The following is an 18,008-nucleotide window of genomic DNA, read 5'->3' on the forward strand; positions in this document are numbered from 1 at the left end:
CACCATCAACAAAAACTGCAACCTTAACATGCTCTCCTCTGCACTTTTCATTGACCTGTCCAAAGCTTTTGACATGGTAAATCACAATATACTCATAAACATTCTGAAATCTCTGTCACTTGATGCACTAACTATAAAATGGTTACTATCCTACTTAAATAACAGACATCAAGCTGTGCTCTGGAATACCACTCTTTCTACCCAACTACCCGTTAATATTGGTGTCCCTCAAGGGTCCATACTAGGCCCACTCCTATTTTCCTTATTCATCAATGACCTTCACAAAGTAGTTCCCCAAGCTACATGCATACAATATGCAGATGATTCTACACTTATATGCTCAGCCACATCTGAATCTGAACTTCACTTCCTTACACAGAACTTATTTAGCTCAGTAGAACTATGGTTTACAAAACGCTGTCTCATACTAAACCCCCAAAAAACTAAACTTCTACTTTTTACACCTACCAATAAATCTCCACCAATTGACTTCACTATAGCTTCCAATAATAGCACTGTTATATCCCAGGATCTTACTACCAAACTGCTAGGTATCACCATAGACAACAACCTTAACTTTGACACTCATATTAATAATATCTTGAAAACAACTAACAGAAAAATACGCTCTCTATACAGGATCAAACCCTTCCTCACTCCTGCAACTAGAATAACTATCGCCCGCACCCATCTAATCTCTACCCTACTCTATGCCTCTCCCATTTTCACTAACCTGTCAAAAAATAACCTTAAAAAACTAGAAAACTCCTACAACAGCATAGCCAGATTTGCCACTGGTAACTCTTTTAAAACACACCACTGTATTAATTTAAAATACCTAGGGTGGCTTGAATTACAGCAACAGCTAAAATATAATCAACTGACCGTTGCCCATAAAATTCTTTATCAACCTGCTAAGACACCCATACTATCTAACCTTATTCATCCCTACAATAACCTGAAATCCCTAAGATCTTCACAAAATCCTCATAAATATTAACAAATCAAACAATAGAGCTGGAGACTCTCTTCACTAATACTGTTGGGAAAATCTTGAACTTACTCCCCACTGAACTTTCTACACTTCCTCTATTTCCTTGTTCAAAAATAAACTTAAGCTCTTCCTTAAAACACATTGGATGTGCCCCTGTACTAAACCTGACTAAAACATGCTCTCACTACTTGTTTCAACCCCACCTTATATGCTCTAGCTACCTGTTTCTACCTCACTGTCTCAGCTCAGTAACAATCTCATCAGAATTCAACTACCATTCTACCTCTACTACCTAGCCTTACCTATTAGTATACTCTCATAAAAGTTCCAGTCTTCACGATTAGAATTTTCTTACTCGACTTCTATTCCAGTCCTACTTTCCTTTTTTTCCCCTTCTTATATCTAGAATTATATTATGTGTTTTACTATCAATCTTTCTGAACAGTTAATTGCAGCCTCATGATAAATTGTATTATGTTTAGTCAATATTTTGTGTTATATACTTTATATACCTGTAACCACTTTTTAGCTAATACTGTTTTAGTTATGGTTAATGTAGTCGATCTCATACATGTACTTCTGTAGATATGTACTGTAATTGAACTTTGGAGCTTATCTTCCCGGGCCTCTACTGAAAATGGACATATATCCAGCTAGACTAGCCCGATCAACAAATGTAAAATAAATAAATTCATGACGTTTGTGTTTTATAGTGTTATGCTAGTCTTCTTGTGGCAGTTGAAGTGCTCTATAGATATAGATATATTTATCTGTATATATATATATAAACATATCTATATATGGGTCCCCTGCCTTTTGCCAAATGCAAGGGGTGTGGTTTAATATCACCAGTACAGATAGCCGAGTATTGGAAATGTCGATGATGTGTAATGTCGAGACAGGTTAGTTGGGTTGGAAGTGTGTGAGTGTTTTTGCATGTGTATGTGAGTTAGGGTTAGGGTCAGTGATGAGCGAGATGATTGAAGGATAGGTGTTGTATGTTTGTGTGTGAGTTTGCATATCTTTGGGTTAGGTTAGAGGATAGATAATAGTGTTGGTTTTGTGTGTGTTTGTAGATATTTGTATGTCCAAATGTGCTTATGTAGTGGCAGTGTTATAAGAAGGTTTTTATGAAGGAAAATTGTAAGGTTAAGTTTGAGTGGAAGGGTCAGCGTTAGGGTGAGGGTTAGCAGCCATTACTAAGGTGGTACAGGAGGGGCTCATGAGAAAGACATCTAGGGTTAAATTTAGGAAGGATGTGAGGCAGTAATATTTCACCAGTAAGGTAGTCAATCTGTGGGATTTGCTACATGAGGATATTACAGAACACGAGGTAGTAAATTGGTTTTAAGAAGGCATGGATGGTATTGGTGGGGCAGTACAGAGATGGACTGTAGGGTATATTAGCTGCAGCATGTAGGCAGGGTGAACCAGACATGTTTTGTATGCATAATGTTATGATGTGAAGTTGTTCAATCTCGCCGTTTGTTCTTACACACAGGTTCGGGCCGATCCCTTGGCTCCGAGTTGGCCACATTCCAAGCTCTGCATCTAAGAGAAGCTCGAGGCACAGTCCCTATCCCATGATCCTCTCCTGCTAACCCTCAGATCTAGTTTGCCGCTGCAACAGGTCTCATCGTCGAGTGAGAGCTCGGGCCAGTATCCTTTTTTTCTATATAAAAAATTTCTATTATTTCTATAAAGTTAAAAATAATTAGAGATTTTTCTTAGTATTAGTTGGTAGTAGTGTGTGTGTGTGTGTGTGTGTGTGTGTGTGTGCGCGTGTTGTTTTAAAATAGTGTTTAAAATAGTGTTTAAGAATTTGTGGGAGCTGCTGCTCCTAGGCCTTAGGCCAATATCTTTCTGTCAGGGCTTTGTCAGATTTTTCTGTGTGAAGTACCTTTTTTCCTAGTTAACGTCTTGTTGTAAATTTTTACCTATGTGTTTAGTCAGGTTAGTTATTGTGTGTGTGTATATATATATATATATATATATATATATATATATATATATATAGTTATTTGCATATTAGTATTACATATTGTATTTGTCTATTCAGAATATGTCAGAGAATGCCAAGTCTGGTTTTAAACATTGCCAGTGTGGACAGAAAATTTCCATAACAGACCACCACGTTTCCTGCGTCTACTGTCTAGGCCCTCTCCATCTTCAGGAGGACTGCTCCATCTGCCACTCGTTTAGTGGCAGAGTGATGATGGAAAGACGCAGCAAACTGATTGAGAGGGGTCTCCTGAAGCCGGAGTTTCAGGAGGCATTAGAGAAGGCAGACCAGTCATCAAAGTCTTCGAAGGGGTCGAAGTCTTCGAAGGTATCGGAGCCCAGGTCATTGGCTCCGAGTACCTCTGTTAAGGTTCGGTCGCCGGCTCCACAGACCTTGGAGCCGAGCACTGAGCTACTCCCTCGGGGCGAGGTCCAGGTCTTGGAGCCGGTGTCAGAGGTGCTCCCTTCATCGATCCTTCGCTCGGTGACCTCTTCGACCCGTTCCTCCAGAGCACTGTCAGACACCGATGTGGATTGAGTGGTGCAGAAGCTGATAGAGAACACGGCCTTATCCAAACTAATTGCGGTTTCGTCCCAATTGGTTTCGAAGCTTGAAACCCTTCCTGTTCCATCCATAGATCCTCCTTCAAGACCCATAGAGTCATCGGAGCCGGCAGTCGAGGATCTGATGATTGTTGATCCCCCGGAGCCGAAGCCTTCTTTAGTGCTTTCAGCTCCACTGACCTCGACACCCTCGGTACCCATCAAGGGGTCTCGGAGCCGACAGTCTCTCCTCGGTTCTGGGGGGGGAGAGTCGAACCGAAGTTTCGGTTCCGACTCTTCCCATCAGTGCCTCGGCGCAGATTATTTCGGCTCCGTCCTCTGGATTGGAGCCCGTGGTTCCGGGCCCGGGAAGGCTACCATCTTCTTCGGAATCGGAGTCCTCGGCCCAGGGCTCCGGTGCCTTCGAGGCTATGAGGAAGGTTTTGTCTGGTAAGACGTTCACATCTTCAGATTCCTCTTCTCCCTCCCCGAAAGGTCCGTGTTCTGTCTCTGCACCACCGGTCCCCACCAAGCGTAGAGACCCAAAGCCTCAGTCAGCCCCAGAGGGTGTATCCTGCTCCTCGGAAGCTTCACCAGATGTCCCCTCTGATGAAGTCCCGAGGAAGAGATTGTGCAAGAGGAGGCACCTTGAGTCCCCACAGGAATCATTGACATCGGACACCGACTTGGATGAGTCAGAGGGGTCCCCACGGTCCTCCTCCGAGGATGTCTCATTTGCCGACATCCTGAAATTCTCAAACAGAGGGGTGACTGGCAGTCACTTGCCCCCACTGAGGACGAGTCAGTGTTGCTGAAGGCTTTTGGGGCTCAACCTTCCACCTCCTGGGTAACTCCGCCCTTCGACAAAATAATGGATTTAATAGCTCGAAGGGTGTGGGAGTCCCCTGACACTTTGGAACCAGCCCCTCGGAGGCCCAATAAGTACATCACTGCTCCCCAGGATAAAGCGTATCTCACCAAGGGAGTCCCAGTTGATGCTATGGTGGTGGCGGCGGCCACCAAGAAAGAAATGTCTGAAGCATCTTCCTCTGTTCATCCTCCTAACAAAGACTCTAGGACGATGGACAGGTGCAGGAAGCATTTTTAGTTCAGCGACTTTTTCCATGCGATCGCTGAACTACCTCACTCATTTTACCCGTCTTCAGAGATCTCCTCAAGGAATTGGGAGATACTCTACAGGGTACCACAGATGCTGCTGTCTCAGACAAGGTGACAGCACAGCTCAATACCCTAAACTCTATCGTTAACTCATCCATGCGGCTCATTTCGTATGCAGCCGAAGGATCAAGTAGGGCTGCAGCTTCAGCGATCGCTCTGAGGAGACAATCCTGGATGCGCCTATGCTCCTTTGCAGAAGCCTTCAAGTCTTCCTTTGTTAATACCCCTTTTCATGGCTCTTCCTTGTTTGGGCCCAAAGTGAAGGAGACGCTCACTAAGTGTGAGCAAGAAGTAAAGACCCTGTCTGCCGTAGGGGTCCGTTTTTCCGCCCCTTCTAGAAAAATGTGGTTCCAGAAGACTCAGGGAGCTTTCCAATCCACACCTAGTGAAACCCTCTCCAGAGGCAGAGGAGAGGGAAGGAATGGAAGATGCCACCCAGGCAGCAGAGGGGGTCCGCAGAACCAGGGCGACAGGGATAGTGTCCCTGGGAAGCCCTTCCAGCACTCCTGAGGGGAGGCCCAGGTGTCCTACTCTGGAGGCAGTCGGGGGTCGCTTAGCTTTATACCTAGAGGCCTGGCTAAATCTCACTTCAGATTCCTGGGTAAAAAGCATAATAACCAGAGGATACAACATCCCTCTCTTAGACAATCCTCCCACCCAAAAAAGATTCCCAGATGTTCCACCCATCCTGCAGGATCAGGCAGCCATAGAAATACAAAGGCTGTTAGAAAAAAGAGTCATCCAGCCAGTCCCGGCGGACCAAATAGGATCCGGAACTTACTCAAGATTCTTTTTAGTTCCAAAGAAAACGGGGGACTGGAGGCCGATACTGGACCTCAGCAAACGCAATACCTTCGTGAAGAAGGAGAAATTCCGGATGGTCACGTTACAGTCGATCCTTCTGTTTCTTCAAACGAACGATTGGATGTGCTCTATAGATCTCAAGGATGCGTACTACCACATAAAAATGTCCAGGCCATCCAGGGATCACCTGCGCTTCCGGCTGGGAGCCAGTCATTTTCAGTTTCGAGCTCTGCCCTTTGGCCTCACCTCATCCCCCAGGGTGTTCACCAAGTGCATGGCAGTAGTGGCGTCCCACCTGAGACGACTAGGATTCCGGGTGTTTCCATACTTAGACGACTGGCTCTTTACCGCCACCACCAGGCATCACCTATTGCAAGCCAGGGACTATACAATCAATCTCTGTTCCCGTTTAGGCATAACGCTAAACTTAGAAAAATCTGCCTTGTCGCCCTCACAGCATATATCATTCATAGGAACGGAATTGGATACTACCTTAACTCTGATCAGGCTTCCCCAAACAAGAGTTTCAGCCTTGAGAGAACAGATTTCTACTCTTCTACAAAACAAGAGAGTCCCTGCTACACAGGTCTTGAAAGTTTTAGGCATGATGGCAGCTACCCTTATCGCGGTCCCCCTAGGGAGACTGCACATGAGGATCCTCCAGTGGCTACTCTTCGCACAGTGGTCTTACCAACGGCTACCGTTGTCACACAACATCCTGCTCACGGAGTCTTGCAAGCGGGATCTTCGATGGTGGATGAACAGCCACGAGCTTACGATAGGCCGCCCATTCGTTCCCCCCCCCCCCCATAGCCACAGTGACCACGGACGCTTCCCTGATAGGGTGTGGGGGACTTTTTCAGGGAAGAACAGTTCAAGGCGAGTGGTCGAAAATGGAGTACAGTCTGCACATCAATGTCCTGGAGTTGACAGCAGTGTTCCTGGTGTTGCAACACTTTCACGACTACTTACCTCCGGGAACAGTTGCAATTCAGACAGACGACATGTCAGTGGTCTGGTACATAAACAAACAAGGAGGAACCAGGTCTTACCCCTTATGCAGAGAGGCCCTAAGAATCTGGCAATGGGCTGTGTCCACTGGATGCTTTCTCGTAGCAACGCATATCCCGGGGACGTCCAACGTAATAGCGGACAGATTGAGCAGAGCCATCCTGTTGCCTCACGAGTGGTCCCTCAAAAATCAAGTAGCGGAAAGGATATTCTGCAGATGGGGCCAGCCTTGCTGCAACCTTTTTGCATCCCCCTTGAATAGAAAATGCAGAAGCTATTTCGCCCTACTTCCCCCTCCAAAGGGCGCCCCCAGGGACGCACTTGTGCACGATTGGCCCCCGGGTCTCCTATATGCCTTCCCTCCTGTTCCACTAATCTCGAAATTTCTGCAGAAAGCCAAAGGTCTGGAAAGGACGATCATCTTGATAGCACCATTCTGGCCTCGACAAATCTAGTTCCCCTTCCTCCAAGCTCACCAAATAGAGGAACCTTGGACTCTGGACCCAGTGCCAGACCTTCTGACCCACTCGTCAGGAGTTCTACACCCCTCTCTTTCATCCCTCAAGTTGACAGCATGGCTGCTCCACTTCCCAGCTTAGCCAGGTCAGATCTTTTGTCTCCAGCAGTACAACATATTTTGATTTCTTCCCACAAAACTTCCACTAGAAAATTGTATAAGAGCAAGTGGAAACGTTTCGTGTGTTGGGCTTCCAAACAAGGTATAGATCCCTTGGTTGCTCCTATTCATAAGGTTCTAGATTTTCTATCTACTCTTTTTCATCAGGGGGCTTCAACATCCACTATAAGCGTACAGCTGGCTGCCATATCTTATTTTCATGTGGGTGAAAGGGGCGCTACAATTATGTCTCACAGACTTTGTAGAGCTTTCATGAAGGGAACTTATCATCTCCGACCACCCATTCGAAGTCCGGTTTTTCCTTGGAATTTAAATCTGATGCTATCCCAACTCATGTTATCACCCTTTGAACCAGCTTCGTCATGCCCACTTAAATATCTTTCCTGGAAAACCCTGATGTTCATCGTGCATACAGCTGCAGTCATAACAGATGGGTTTTCCTGCTGTCAGGCGGGTCCTCGGTCAGCCGAATTCCAAAGTCTAGGTCCGGCGTCGGATGTAGTCGCTTCTTCCTTGACGTCAGTGTGACAGGGGTATAAAAGAACCAGCCGACGCCATTTTCTCCAGTCTTTCTTGCCGCGCGGTGCCCGAAGCAGAAGCAGTTCGCAAGTGCCGGTCGGCCAGCTCCTGAGATTACGATATTTTTCAACCGAAGACTTCTTGAAAGCTAAGTACCCCGTTGGGGAAACTTTTCTTGCCTCAGACCGATGTCAGACAAAGTTAATAATTGCATTTCATGTGGGAAGCAAATACCGCATAAGGATTTCCATTCCCTCTGTATTCCTTGCTTAGGCCCAGACCACGACGTCTCGGCCTGTTGTTTTTGTGCTACATTCAACAGACGCACTATTAAGCGTCGGGCATAGTTCGCCCAACACTATTTTGGCAAAAAATTTAATTACAACATGTCGTCGGATACTCCGACTCCAGTTTTGAGTAAACGACGCAAAGATAAAGACTGACATATGAGGTCTGCGACTTCTACCGACACCACGCTAAAGCCGACTACAGGTGCTCCGGTTCTCAGCGAGGCGCTTACGCAGCCCCTGACTACCAAGGACACTTCATTAGTGGTGTCTTCTGTGCCCGAGGTCGCAGGCTCTTCGGCCCACACCCCGACTACAGATACCGAAGCCACTCTTGGCAGGGAAACTCAGAGTTTAGACAGGCTTGCCACCTCTCAAGGTGTCTTCAGGCCTTCTTCCTCTTTTTCCATTAAGGCTTACACTAAATCTAAATCTAAAAGACAAGCTCCACAAGGGCCCCTGTCAAGGCCCCATGCCTAAAAAGCAGATGCTCAAAATGGCTGAGGATTTGATTACTCTTATCAGGGGTTCTCAAACCCCCACGGACAAAAGGCCCAGAGTGGAGGAAGAATACCCTTCCTCAGACCAGGCCTCCATTACTTCAGAACATTCTGAGGACCAGGAACATTCTTACTCCCATTTCGAAGATTCTGATGCAGAGGAGTCCATTCCCTCTGTCTCCCCCCCCCTGAGGATTACTCTTTTGGGGAAACCTTGCATACCTTGAGGGAACACTTCCACTGGGAAGGCCAAGAGTACTCAGACTCCAAGAAAAGGCTCAGGGATTTCCTCTTGCTCCCTCAGCACAGGCCTCTGGCTATACCTCCTGTCTTAGACATACTAGATGATGTGTATTCAGAGGCCAGCCTTAACCCAGATTCTTTACCTCCAGCTCCAGTGAAGCCTGACGGGTATTACCGGGTTTCTGATTCACACCAATTCCTATACAAAAGCCATGCGGCTGACCCAGAAACTATTTCACAGGGTCCCAAGGGAATTAAGCCCTCCACTGCCAAAAATCCATTACCTTCAGAGAGAGATTCTAGAGCTTTAGAAAGGTGGGGGAAAAAGGTATACACCTCGGCCACCTTAACCATGAGGGCATTAAACTGTCAGTTCCATATGTTAAAGTATCAACAGTTTTTGTTATCTCAGTTGAAAAGCAAAATGTCACAACCTGAACAACCAGACTTGAAGGAGTTGCAGGATTTGTTGCATAGTGCAGAGCAAGTGGGTAAACATACCTTGCAATGTGGTTTCGATGCTTTAGAGGCCTCATGTAGAGCTGCTGTTACAGGATCAGTCATACGTAGACATGCTTGGCTCAAAGAGCAAACCTTACCAGATCATGTCAAAGCTAAATTACTAGATGCACCTCTTCAAAAAGATGTATTGTTTGGTGTTAAAGCTGAGGAGGTATTAAAGAAAATGGAGGAAAAGGCAAAATCAGTGCAAACAGTGAAAGATGTCCTACAGGTACAACCCCCACGTTTCAGTAGAAATTGGCCTTCAAAAAATTGGTCCTTTCCAGCCATGGACAGACCTCAAAGAGGTAGATACAGGCACCCGAGGGGTAGAGGGCAATCTCAAGGTTCATTTAGAGGCAGACAATGGCAAACACCTACACCAAGAGGGGGTGAGGATAGTTCACAGCCATTCAGAAAACAGACCCAATGACTTTCCCCTTTGCATGCCAAGCAAGGCTCAAATGGCAGCACCTTTAGGCGGAAAACTGGCATTATATTCGAAAAATTGGCATATTGTCACAAAAGACAAATGGATCCTGGACATTATAGACAGAGGCTACAGATTCCACTTTCACACCCTTCCAAAAATGAGAGGCATGCCAAACCTGCCACACAATCAAAGGGCAGAGGCACAAAAACAAATTTCAGATCTCATGGACATGAAAGCTATTCAAGAGGTACCTACACAAGAGCAGGGTCAAGGTTTTTATTCCAGACTATTCCTGGTACCAAGGAAGGGCAAAGATTGGAGACCTATTTTGGACCTATCCATCCTAAACACATATTTACTCGTACCAAAGTTCAAGATGCTCACATTACAGCAGCTTCTTCCCATGCTGGGCAAGGAGTCTTGGCTGGTAACATTGGAGGCATACCTGCATGTCCCAATCAGACAAGATTGCAAAAGATACCTCAGATTTCTTGCAGGTTCAACCCATTATCAATTCTCTGCATTGCCCTTTGGCTTATCTACTGCGCCCAGAGTGTTCACGAAATGCCTGGCATCTGTAATTGCCTTCTGCAGACTTCAAGGGATACAAATATACCCATATACCCATATTTGGACGACTGCCTGATCCAAGCGGACAGCAAACACACTCTTCTAAAACACCTGGCGTTTGTAATAATGTTGTTGAAATCTCTGGGATACACAGTCAACAAAAAGAAGTCAAGACTAATACCCTCTCAGACAATAATTTTCCTGGATGCCAGCTTGGATACAAGCACCCAGATGGCCTACCTCACGCCAGAGAAACAAGGGCAATTAGCTCAATACTTCAGAAAACTGGCAACCTTCACCAGGCTGACTGCAAGGAAAATCCTGCAGGCTCTGAGATTCATGGCATCTTGCATCCTGCTAATCCCATGTGCAAAGCTGCATATGAGGAAACTTCAATGGTACCTAAAAAACTTATGGTCTCAACACAGCCACAGTTTGGAAACAATCATACCACTGATTTCATGTCTTCAAAAGGAATTTCTGTGGTGGGCTGAAGCATGCCAAAGAAACATAGGTCTCCCATTCTGCAAGCCTCAAGCAAATCAAGTCATCACAACAGACGCCTCAGACTACGCCTGGGGGGCGCACATGACAGATCGGTGCATTCAGGGCAAATGGTCACAAAAAGAAAAGCACCTACACATCAATCAAAAGGAAATGCTAGCAGTAATAAATGCTATTATGGCTTTCAAAGACCTACTGCATCCAGGTCAGCTATTGATAAGGACAGACAACACCACAGTGATGTGGTACATAAACAAACAGGGAGGAACCCATTCATACCCCCTATGCAAGCTAGCCATGTCTCTTTGGAACATGGCTCTGGAATTACAAATCCAACTTCAAGCACAGTTCCTGCCAGGCAAGGAAAACACGCTGGCAGACAACCTGAGCAGAAATATGACAGATCCACACGAATGGAAGTTGCATCCTCAAGTTTTTACAATGATAATTCAAGCATGGGGAAGGCCAGACATAGATCTCTTTGCCACCCACAGAAATTACCAATTAACAAAATTCTGCTCAAGGACCTTTCACCCACAGGCCTGGAAAGTGGACGCACTCTCTTTCAGTTGGACAACAATGACGGTTTATGCCTTTCCACCTCTTCCACTGCTGCCCAAAGTTCTATTAAAAAACAGAGCAGACAGACCAAAGATGATTCTCATTGCTCCATACTGGCCAAGACAACACTGGTACCCACTCCTGAGGAGCCTGACGCATTCCCCACCATGGATCCTGCCTCTAATGCCTCTTCTACTGACTCAGCACAACTTCAAAACTCTTCACAGTCAGCTGAAAACACTCAATCTAGCCGCATGGAGGATTCCTTAAATTCACAGCAGACCCTACTCTCCAAGGAGGTGCAGGATGTCATTTTGGAGGCCAGAAGGCCTTCTACTAGAAAAGCCTACTCCGCAAAATGGAAACGGTTTTGTGCCTGGAATCAGAAAAAGGGTCAGAATCCTGGAATACTGAATTTACCTCAAATATTACAGTACCTAGCCGAGATGCTAAGCAGTGGACTTTCATTCTCCTCCATCAAAATCCATGCCTCAGCCATTTCTGCAGAGTACAACACTGATCCTCCTTCTCTCACCCTCTCTTAAGGCAGTTCCTCAGAGGGGCTAAGAATATAAAACCCCCAAGGAAGCAACCAGTACCTGCTTGGGACCTCAATTTAATTCTAGAAAAACTAACCCTGCCTCCTTTTGAGCCAGCTGCTTCAACAGATCTGCAATATTTGTCATGGAAAACAGCCTTCCTTCTAGCTATCACCTCAGCACGCAGGGTTTCAGAACTACAAGCCCTCATGGCTGTGCAGCCTTTCATCATTTTCCATCAGGACAGAGTTTCCTTACGAACCAATCCTTCATTTATGCCAAAGGTAGTATCCAGGGGAGCCTTGAATCAGGCTATCCACTTACCTACCTTTTACCCTAATCCACAAAACAAAGGGGAGAGACTGCTACATTCCTTAGACATTCACAGACAGCTCCGTTATTATTTGGACAGAACAAAGCCTTTCAGAAAATCAGAGCAACTCTGTGTCCTATGCTACAGGTGCTCAAGGGAAGCCTATTTCCAAACAGACAATCTCAAAATGGATAGCCCACTGCATACGCTTTTGTTACTCTTTTCATGGTAAAACTGTACCTACAGGCATCAGATCTCACTCCACAAGGGCCACAGCTACCTCTGCAGCTTTCCTCAGGGGGATTCCTACCAAAGACATTTTGGAAGCAGCCACTTGGAGTTCTGTACATACTTTCTCCAAGCACTATCACCTACCATTATACTCCAAAACTAGAGCGGGCTTTGCCACTGCAGTCTTACAGGGCATCCTGGCTCCTCCTAGTTCCACTTAGTGCCTACCACCCTTTATTAGCTTTGGGATTCTACCCATCTGTTATGACTGCAGCTGTATGCACGATGAACATAGTACAGTTTTGTACCTACCATAAATGTAGATGTTCGAGTGCTAATACAGCTGCAGTCCAGGTTTCCCTCCTTCCCCTCTTGGGACAGGCCTAATGGCTAACACCTCCTCATACAACCTCATTGGGGTATTCTTTTATGGTGTATTTGCTTGCAACTACTGTTTTTTGATTATATTGCATTTGCATTATTACATAAATTCATGTTTTGCCTTCCTTCTGGGGGCACCCGACATCTGGGGCAAGAAAAACTGAAGAAAATGGCGTCGGCTGGTTCTTTTATACCCCTGTCGCACTGACATCAGGGAAGAAGCGACGACATCCGACGCCGGACCTAGACTTTGGAATTCGGCCGACCGAGGACCCGCCTGACGGCAGGAAAACCCATCTGTTATGACTGCAGCTGTATTAGCACTCGAACATCTACATTTATGGTAGGTACAAAACTGTACTTTTCTTGTTGCAATCACTTCAGCTCGCAGAGTCTCAGAGCTGCAGGCACTGTCAATTAGACCCCCGTATCTGATCTTTCACCTGGATAGGGTCACTTTACATACTAATCCGTCCTTTCTACCAAAAGTCTGCTCAGAATCTAATCTTAATCAGTCCATAGAACTTCCCACTTTTTTCAGGCACCATACCAATAAATTGGAATACATGTTACACAAATTGGACGTGCACAGACAGCTGAGATTTTATCTGGACAGAACAAAAGAATTCAGGAAATCGGATCAACTTTTTGTTTCTCATGCAGATAATAAGAAAGGACTTGCAGTAACAAAAATCACGTTATCCAAATGGCTTTCTGACTGCATAAACTTTGTTTATTCATCTTCCAATCAGTCTATTCCACTCAAAGCTAAAGCTCATTCTACTAGAGCTGTTTCTACTTCCTTAGCCCATGCTGCTCGCTTACTGATAGATACCATTTGTGCAGCGGCTACCTGGGCCAAACCTCATACCTTTATTGCTCATTACAAAGTGGACAGGGCCTCCAGGGACCAGGGCTTCCTTTGGTTCCACTGTTCTCAGGAATGTTCTCCCGTGAGCCACCCAGGGTTGAGGGTGCTAGGAACGCTACCCGTGTGTAAGAACAAACGGCGAGATCGAACAACTTCACATAAAGAAGTTATGTTCTTACCATAACATTCCATGCGAGTTGTTCATCTCGCCTTTGTTCTTACATTCCCGCCCTCCTTCCCCCTCCGTGTTCTGGAAGAACAGGTACGGCTGGTGGCTGGTTGTCTTTTCTCATGGTCCCCTTGGACTACCTGTCTCTATGTATGCGTTCATATTCGGACATGTATAATATATATGCGTATATCTGTCCTTACATTTTTGTGTATATACGTGTATATGTGTATTGATACGTATGCATGTGTAGGCGGGCATGTCTTCTGTTGTCTGGTTTTCATAGCAAACTAGATCTGAGGGTTAGCAGGAGAGGATCATGGGATAGGGACTGTGCCTCGAGCTTCTCTTAGATGCAGAGCTAGGAATGTGGCCGACTCGGAGCCGAGGGATCGGCTCCGAACCCGTGTGTAAGAACAAAGGCGAGATGAACAACTCACATGGAACGTTATGGTAAGAACATAACTTATTTTTTCCATACGTGAAAAGAAGGGCTTCTTGGCTTCTCACAATTTACTGTGTTAAACCAGAGTGTAGAGATGTGGGGGGGGGATTGATGATACTAAGCTGGATGGTTAAAAAAGGTCTGCATAGTAATTGGAAATGGGGGGGTTATACATCTTTTTGACCTTTAATTTTAAGCTACTCACTACAGTCATTTTTATTTATTTATTTTTTTAAAGAAAAGCATGGTAGATCTAGACCAATAATTATAAATGTTTTAATTTCCATTTTAAGCACTGATGATCATGGACTATGTTCTCAATAGGGAACAATTAGATGTACCTACATAGAAACACCCTAAACCTTATTAACTGTGACGTTGGCATTAAACACCGATTTTCTGTCTCAGAACTGACATTTTCTTGAGGGGAGTGGAGGTTAGGTAGCACGAACAATCACAAGATGAGAGGTAGGAGGTTTGTCCCACTTCCTTAAACAATTTCTTTTGATTGACAGACTTCAGCATCATGTTAGTAAACCAGGCTTTGGCCTTCTTTGCAGCAATGCTCCCTTGCAGATTATTCTGGATGCCCCAGACAAAACATGCATCTGCAATGATTTTGAAAAGTATGTTTGCTGGATGACCAGACATCTTAACATTATTGCATTATGTAACTTGTTTGTTTACAAATGACAGCTGAAAACATTATTCCATTATGTCAGTCTGGTTATCAGAATTAATAATAAAAAAAAAAAAAAAAAAAAAAATCATAATCATACTTTGTCACAGACTGGTACTGCATTAGAGTTGTTTTAAATTAACAGCATTTTTATTTGTTTTGTTTTGTAGGTTTCCATGGGTAAACTATCAGGATACAAACATGAATATTTCAATCCCCATTTTCAGTATCCATGGCAATCACGATGATCCAACAGGGGTAATTTCTCCCTATTCTGTTGTAATGAAAGTTTTAAAATGTAATCAGTGGTAATGCTTACTTTTATCTTGTTTGAGGAAATGACTATTCTTTGTTTCACATTTTCAGATTTAAATAACATTGGAATTTACAGTCTGCATTTGTATGATGTACTGTTTAATTTGCCTTATATTGTCGGACATTCAGCTCTACTTTCTGCATCCGCCAGTGCACAAACTTGTCTTCCAAATTCCATTTCTGCAAAGGCTAAACTTTGTCATCATCAAATTCTTCCAGCAGATCTTGACCTGTGCTAAGTGAGGCTAAACCTTAACATACCACTTTTCTGCACTCCATGGGTGGTAATATACACAGACATGCATTGTATGCCTTAACTGTAGGATAAGGATATGATGCCTTTAGTATACAAGTGAGGTATGATTGCCAACAGCTCCATAGGTTGGAGGGCATTCATATTTTTCCATATTTAGATGACTGCCTTATTTTTACAGATTATTTTACAAATTGTCAAGAATTTCTGGCTTGGGTACACAAAATTAGCTTTTTCTCAGTCTGGGATTTCAGATGAACATAGAGAGGGTTTCTCATTCCATCTTACAGGATACTGCTTTTTGGATGTCTCCTGGATACATCCCTCATGATGGTTTTTCTTCTTTGGAAAAAAGTGAAATGTGCAAAGAACTGGCTCTAATATTTTCCAACCAGATTGTGGCATCTTTTAGGGAATATTTCAGAATTTTAGGTTTCGTGGCCTCTACAGTTCTCATGATTTCATTGGCCAGACTCCACCGGAGGAAAATTCAGTGGTTCATCAAATCAGTTTGGACCCTGTAGCAGGACTCCCTGTCTTGTCAAATACCTGTGCTGAGGTTTGCAAAAATGGAGATACTCTGGTGGGTGAATCATTGGTCTCCCAAACCAGGTCTCCCTTTTTCCCTTCCATCCCCTACTCATTGTGTAACCAGTGATACCTCAGACTTGCTAGGGGAGCTGTATCCAAGGAGGTGAAAGCTAAGAGTCTGTGGAAAAAGCAGGACATTTTAAAACATGTAAATGTCAAAGAAGTGATGACACTTATAAATACTTGCAAATCTCTGATCCATCTTTCTATTCCAGGCCCTCAGCTAGTAATCACAGCCAAAACCACAGTGGTGTAATATATAAAATAACGGGGGCAGATTCTTCCCCCTTTTCAAACTAGCTATGGCAATCCAGGAACTAGTATCTCAGCCTTCTGGCCCTCTAGACTGCTTAGATTCCATCAGAGCAGAACATTATAGCAGGCACACTGAGCATGACGAGGACAGACTACCATGAATGGAAGTTTCACCTAGGGGTCTTCCAGGAATTGACCCAATTTTGGGAATACCTTAAGTAGATAAGTTTGCCTCCGTTCACAACAGACAGTTGAAAAAAATTCTACTCCAGGACTCCATGCGTAAAGGTGTGGAAGACGGATGCCTTTTCATTTCCCATGGACAGGAATGTATCTGTGTACCTTTCCACCCTTTCCTATGATAACCAGGTTTCTTTTAAAGACTTGGAAGGAATCTCTATAGATTATACTAAGAACTCCCTTTTGGCCCAGTTAGCAGTGATTCTCCCTTCTTTTCAAACTTGCCAGGGGCAGTTACCATAATCTTCCTCACAGGACACTTCTTCACACAGACAAGGGGTTGTCTGATGCATCTTAACCTTTAATTTCTTCAGCTCTGTCTAGATGGCAGAATTGTAATTCTTTTTTGGAATTGTTTCCTGAGGACCTGTAGCAGGTGTTAAAGGAGGCTAAGAAACTTGCTAGTAGAAAATTTTATTGGTGCCAAAGCAAGAGCCAGGATTCTTTTAAGGGCGGGCGATATGGTTCTGTAGTGTTTATGTGAGTTGTTATTCTCTGGTCTTTCTTACTCTTCTGTCGAGATTCACTTCTTGGCAAAAAAAAAAAAAAAGATTCACTTCTTGGCCATGTCTGCTTGCTTGTCCATGGTTTCCCCCGTTTGTACCCTGCTTCAAGCCAAACAGTTTTATGAAAGGGGTTTTGCATATCCGTCCACCTAGAAAACAACTGACTATTTCTTGGAATCTTAATTTTGTACTGTAAAAACTTGTACTTTTTCCTTTTTGTAGCTTCATAGGTTGTAACTAGGCTATCGGCCAGGAGACATTTTTAGCCTAGCCAAGCTTGCCCTCAATTTAACAAAATATTGCTGACATGTGTCAATACTCTAAGAAATTTTTATGGTTACAATATAGGCTTGTACACATCAAGGTACAGGTGTTTGAGATGTTTACTGTCTGTATCCTTTTTACGAGCTACCTTTGTGGTTTCTCAGGCTGTTGCAAGTGCCTGGTTAGGCACGTGCTGAAGGGTATGTTGTATTCAGTGATTGGTCTGATGAGAGACGAGTACAGCAGAACAGTGACCTCCTTTGACCTAGATGCCATTTCCTTACTTATAAGTTGTCCATTATAGAATGATTTTCCCACCAGAGTAGACTCATGATGATCCGAGGTCAAGTTCTTTCAATATACGTTGCTAGATCCTTGATCACTGGTTCTACTTTTAGGGGGGGTATTATCAGTGTGGTGATTTCCAGGGGTGGTCATCTTTCCAAGGGTACTGTTATGCATTTTTTTTCACATTGAGTTTTATTCCATGGCTCTGACACCAGCTGTTTTCTTTGACAGGCCTTCTTTTAAGATGTCCGTATCATTAGGGGATTCAGGCAGCATGCCTAGTAGCAGTTGTCTACAAACTTGGGACAGAGGCCCTTGGCATTTGTCTTGACTTCAAATAAGTAGGTGCTAAAATTTAGGGGCTCCAGCACTAATCCCTGT

At 44.3% G+C, this 18,008-nt stretch overlaps 1 protein-coding gene across 2 annotated transcripts in view; it reads left to right on the forward strand.

Moving 5' to 3' along the window:
• MRE11 (MRE11 homolog, double strand break repair nuclease) overlaps positions 1-18,008 on the forward strand; it is a 1,653,959-nt gene that overhangs the window by 349,140 nt on the left and 1,286,811 nt on the right. For both annotated transcript variants that reach the window (XM_044072642.1, XM_044072643.1), the window contains exon 5: positions 15,086-15,173. In XM_044072642.1, the coding sequence (XP_043928577.1) occupies positions 15,086-15,173 (88 nt within the window). The remainder of the gene's footprint in view (positions 1-15,085; positions 15,174-18,008) is intronic.

The sequence above is a fragment of the Protopterus annectens genome, chromosome 5.part0, assembly GCF_019279795.1.
Source record: "Protopterus annectens isolate FY-2018-M chromosome 5.part0, PAN1.0, whole genome shotgun sequence".
In the NCBI taxonomy this organism is placed as follows: domain Eukaryota; kingdom Metazoa; phylum Chordata; order Ceratodontiformes; family Protopteridae; genus Protopterus; species Protopterus annectens.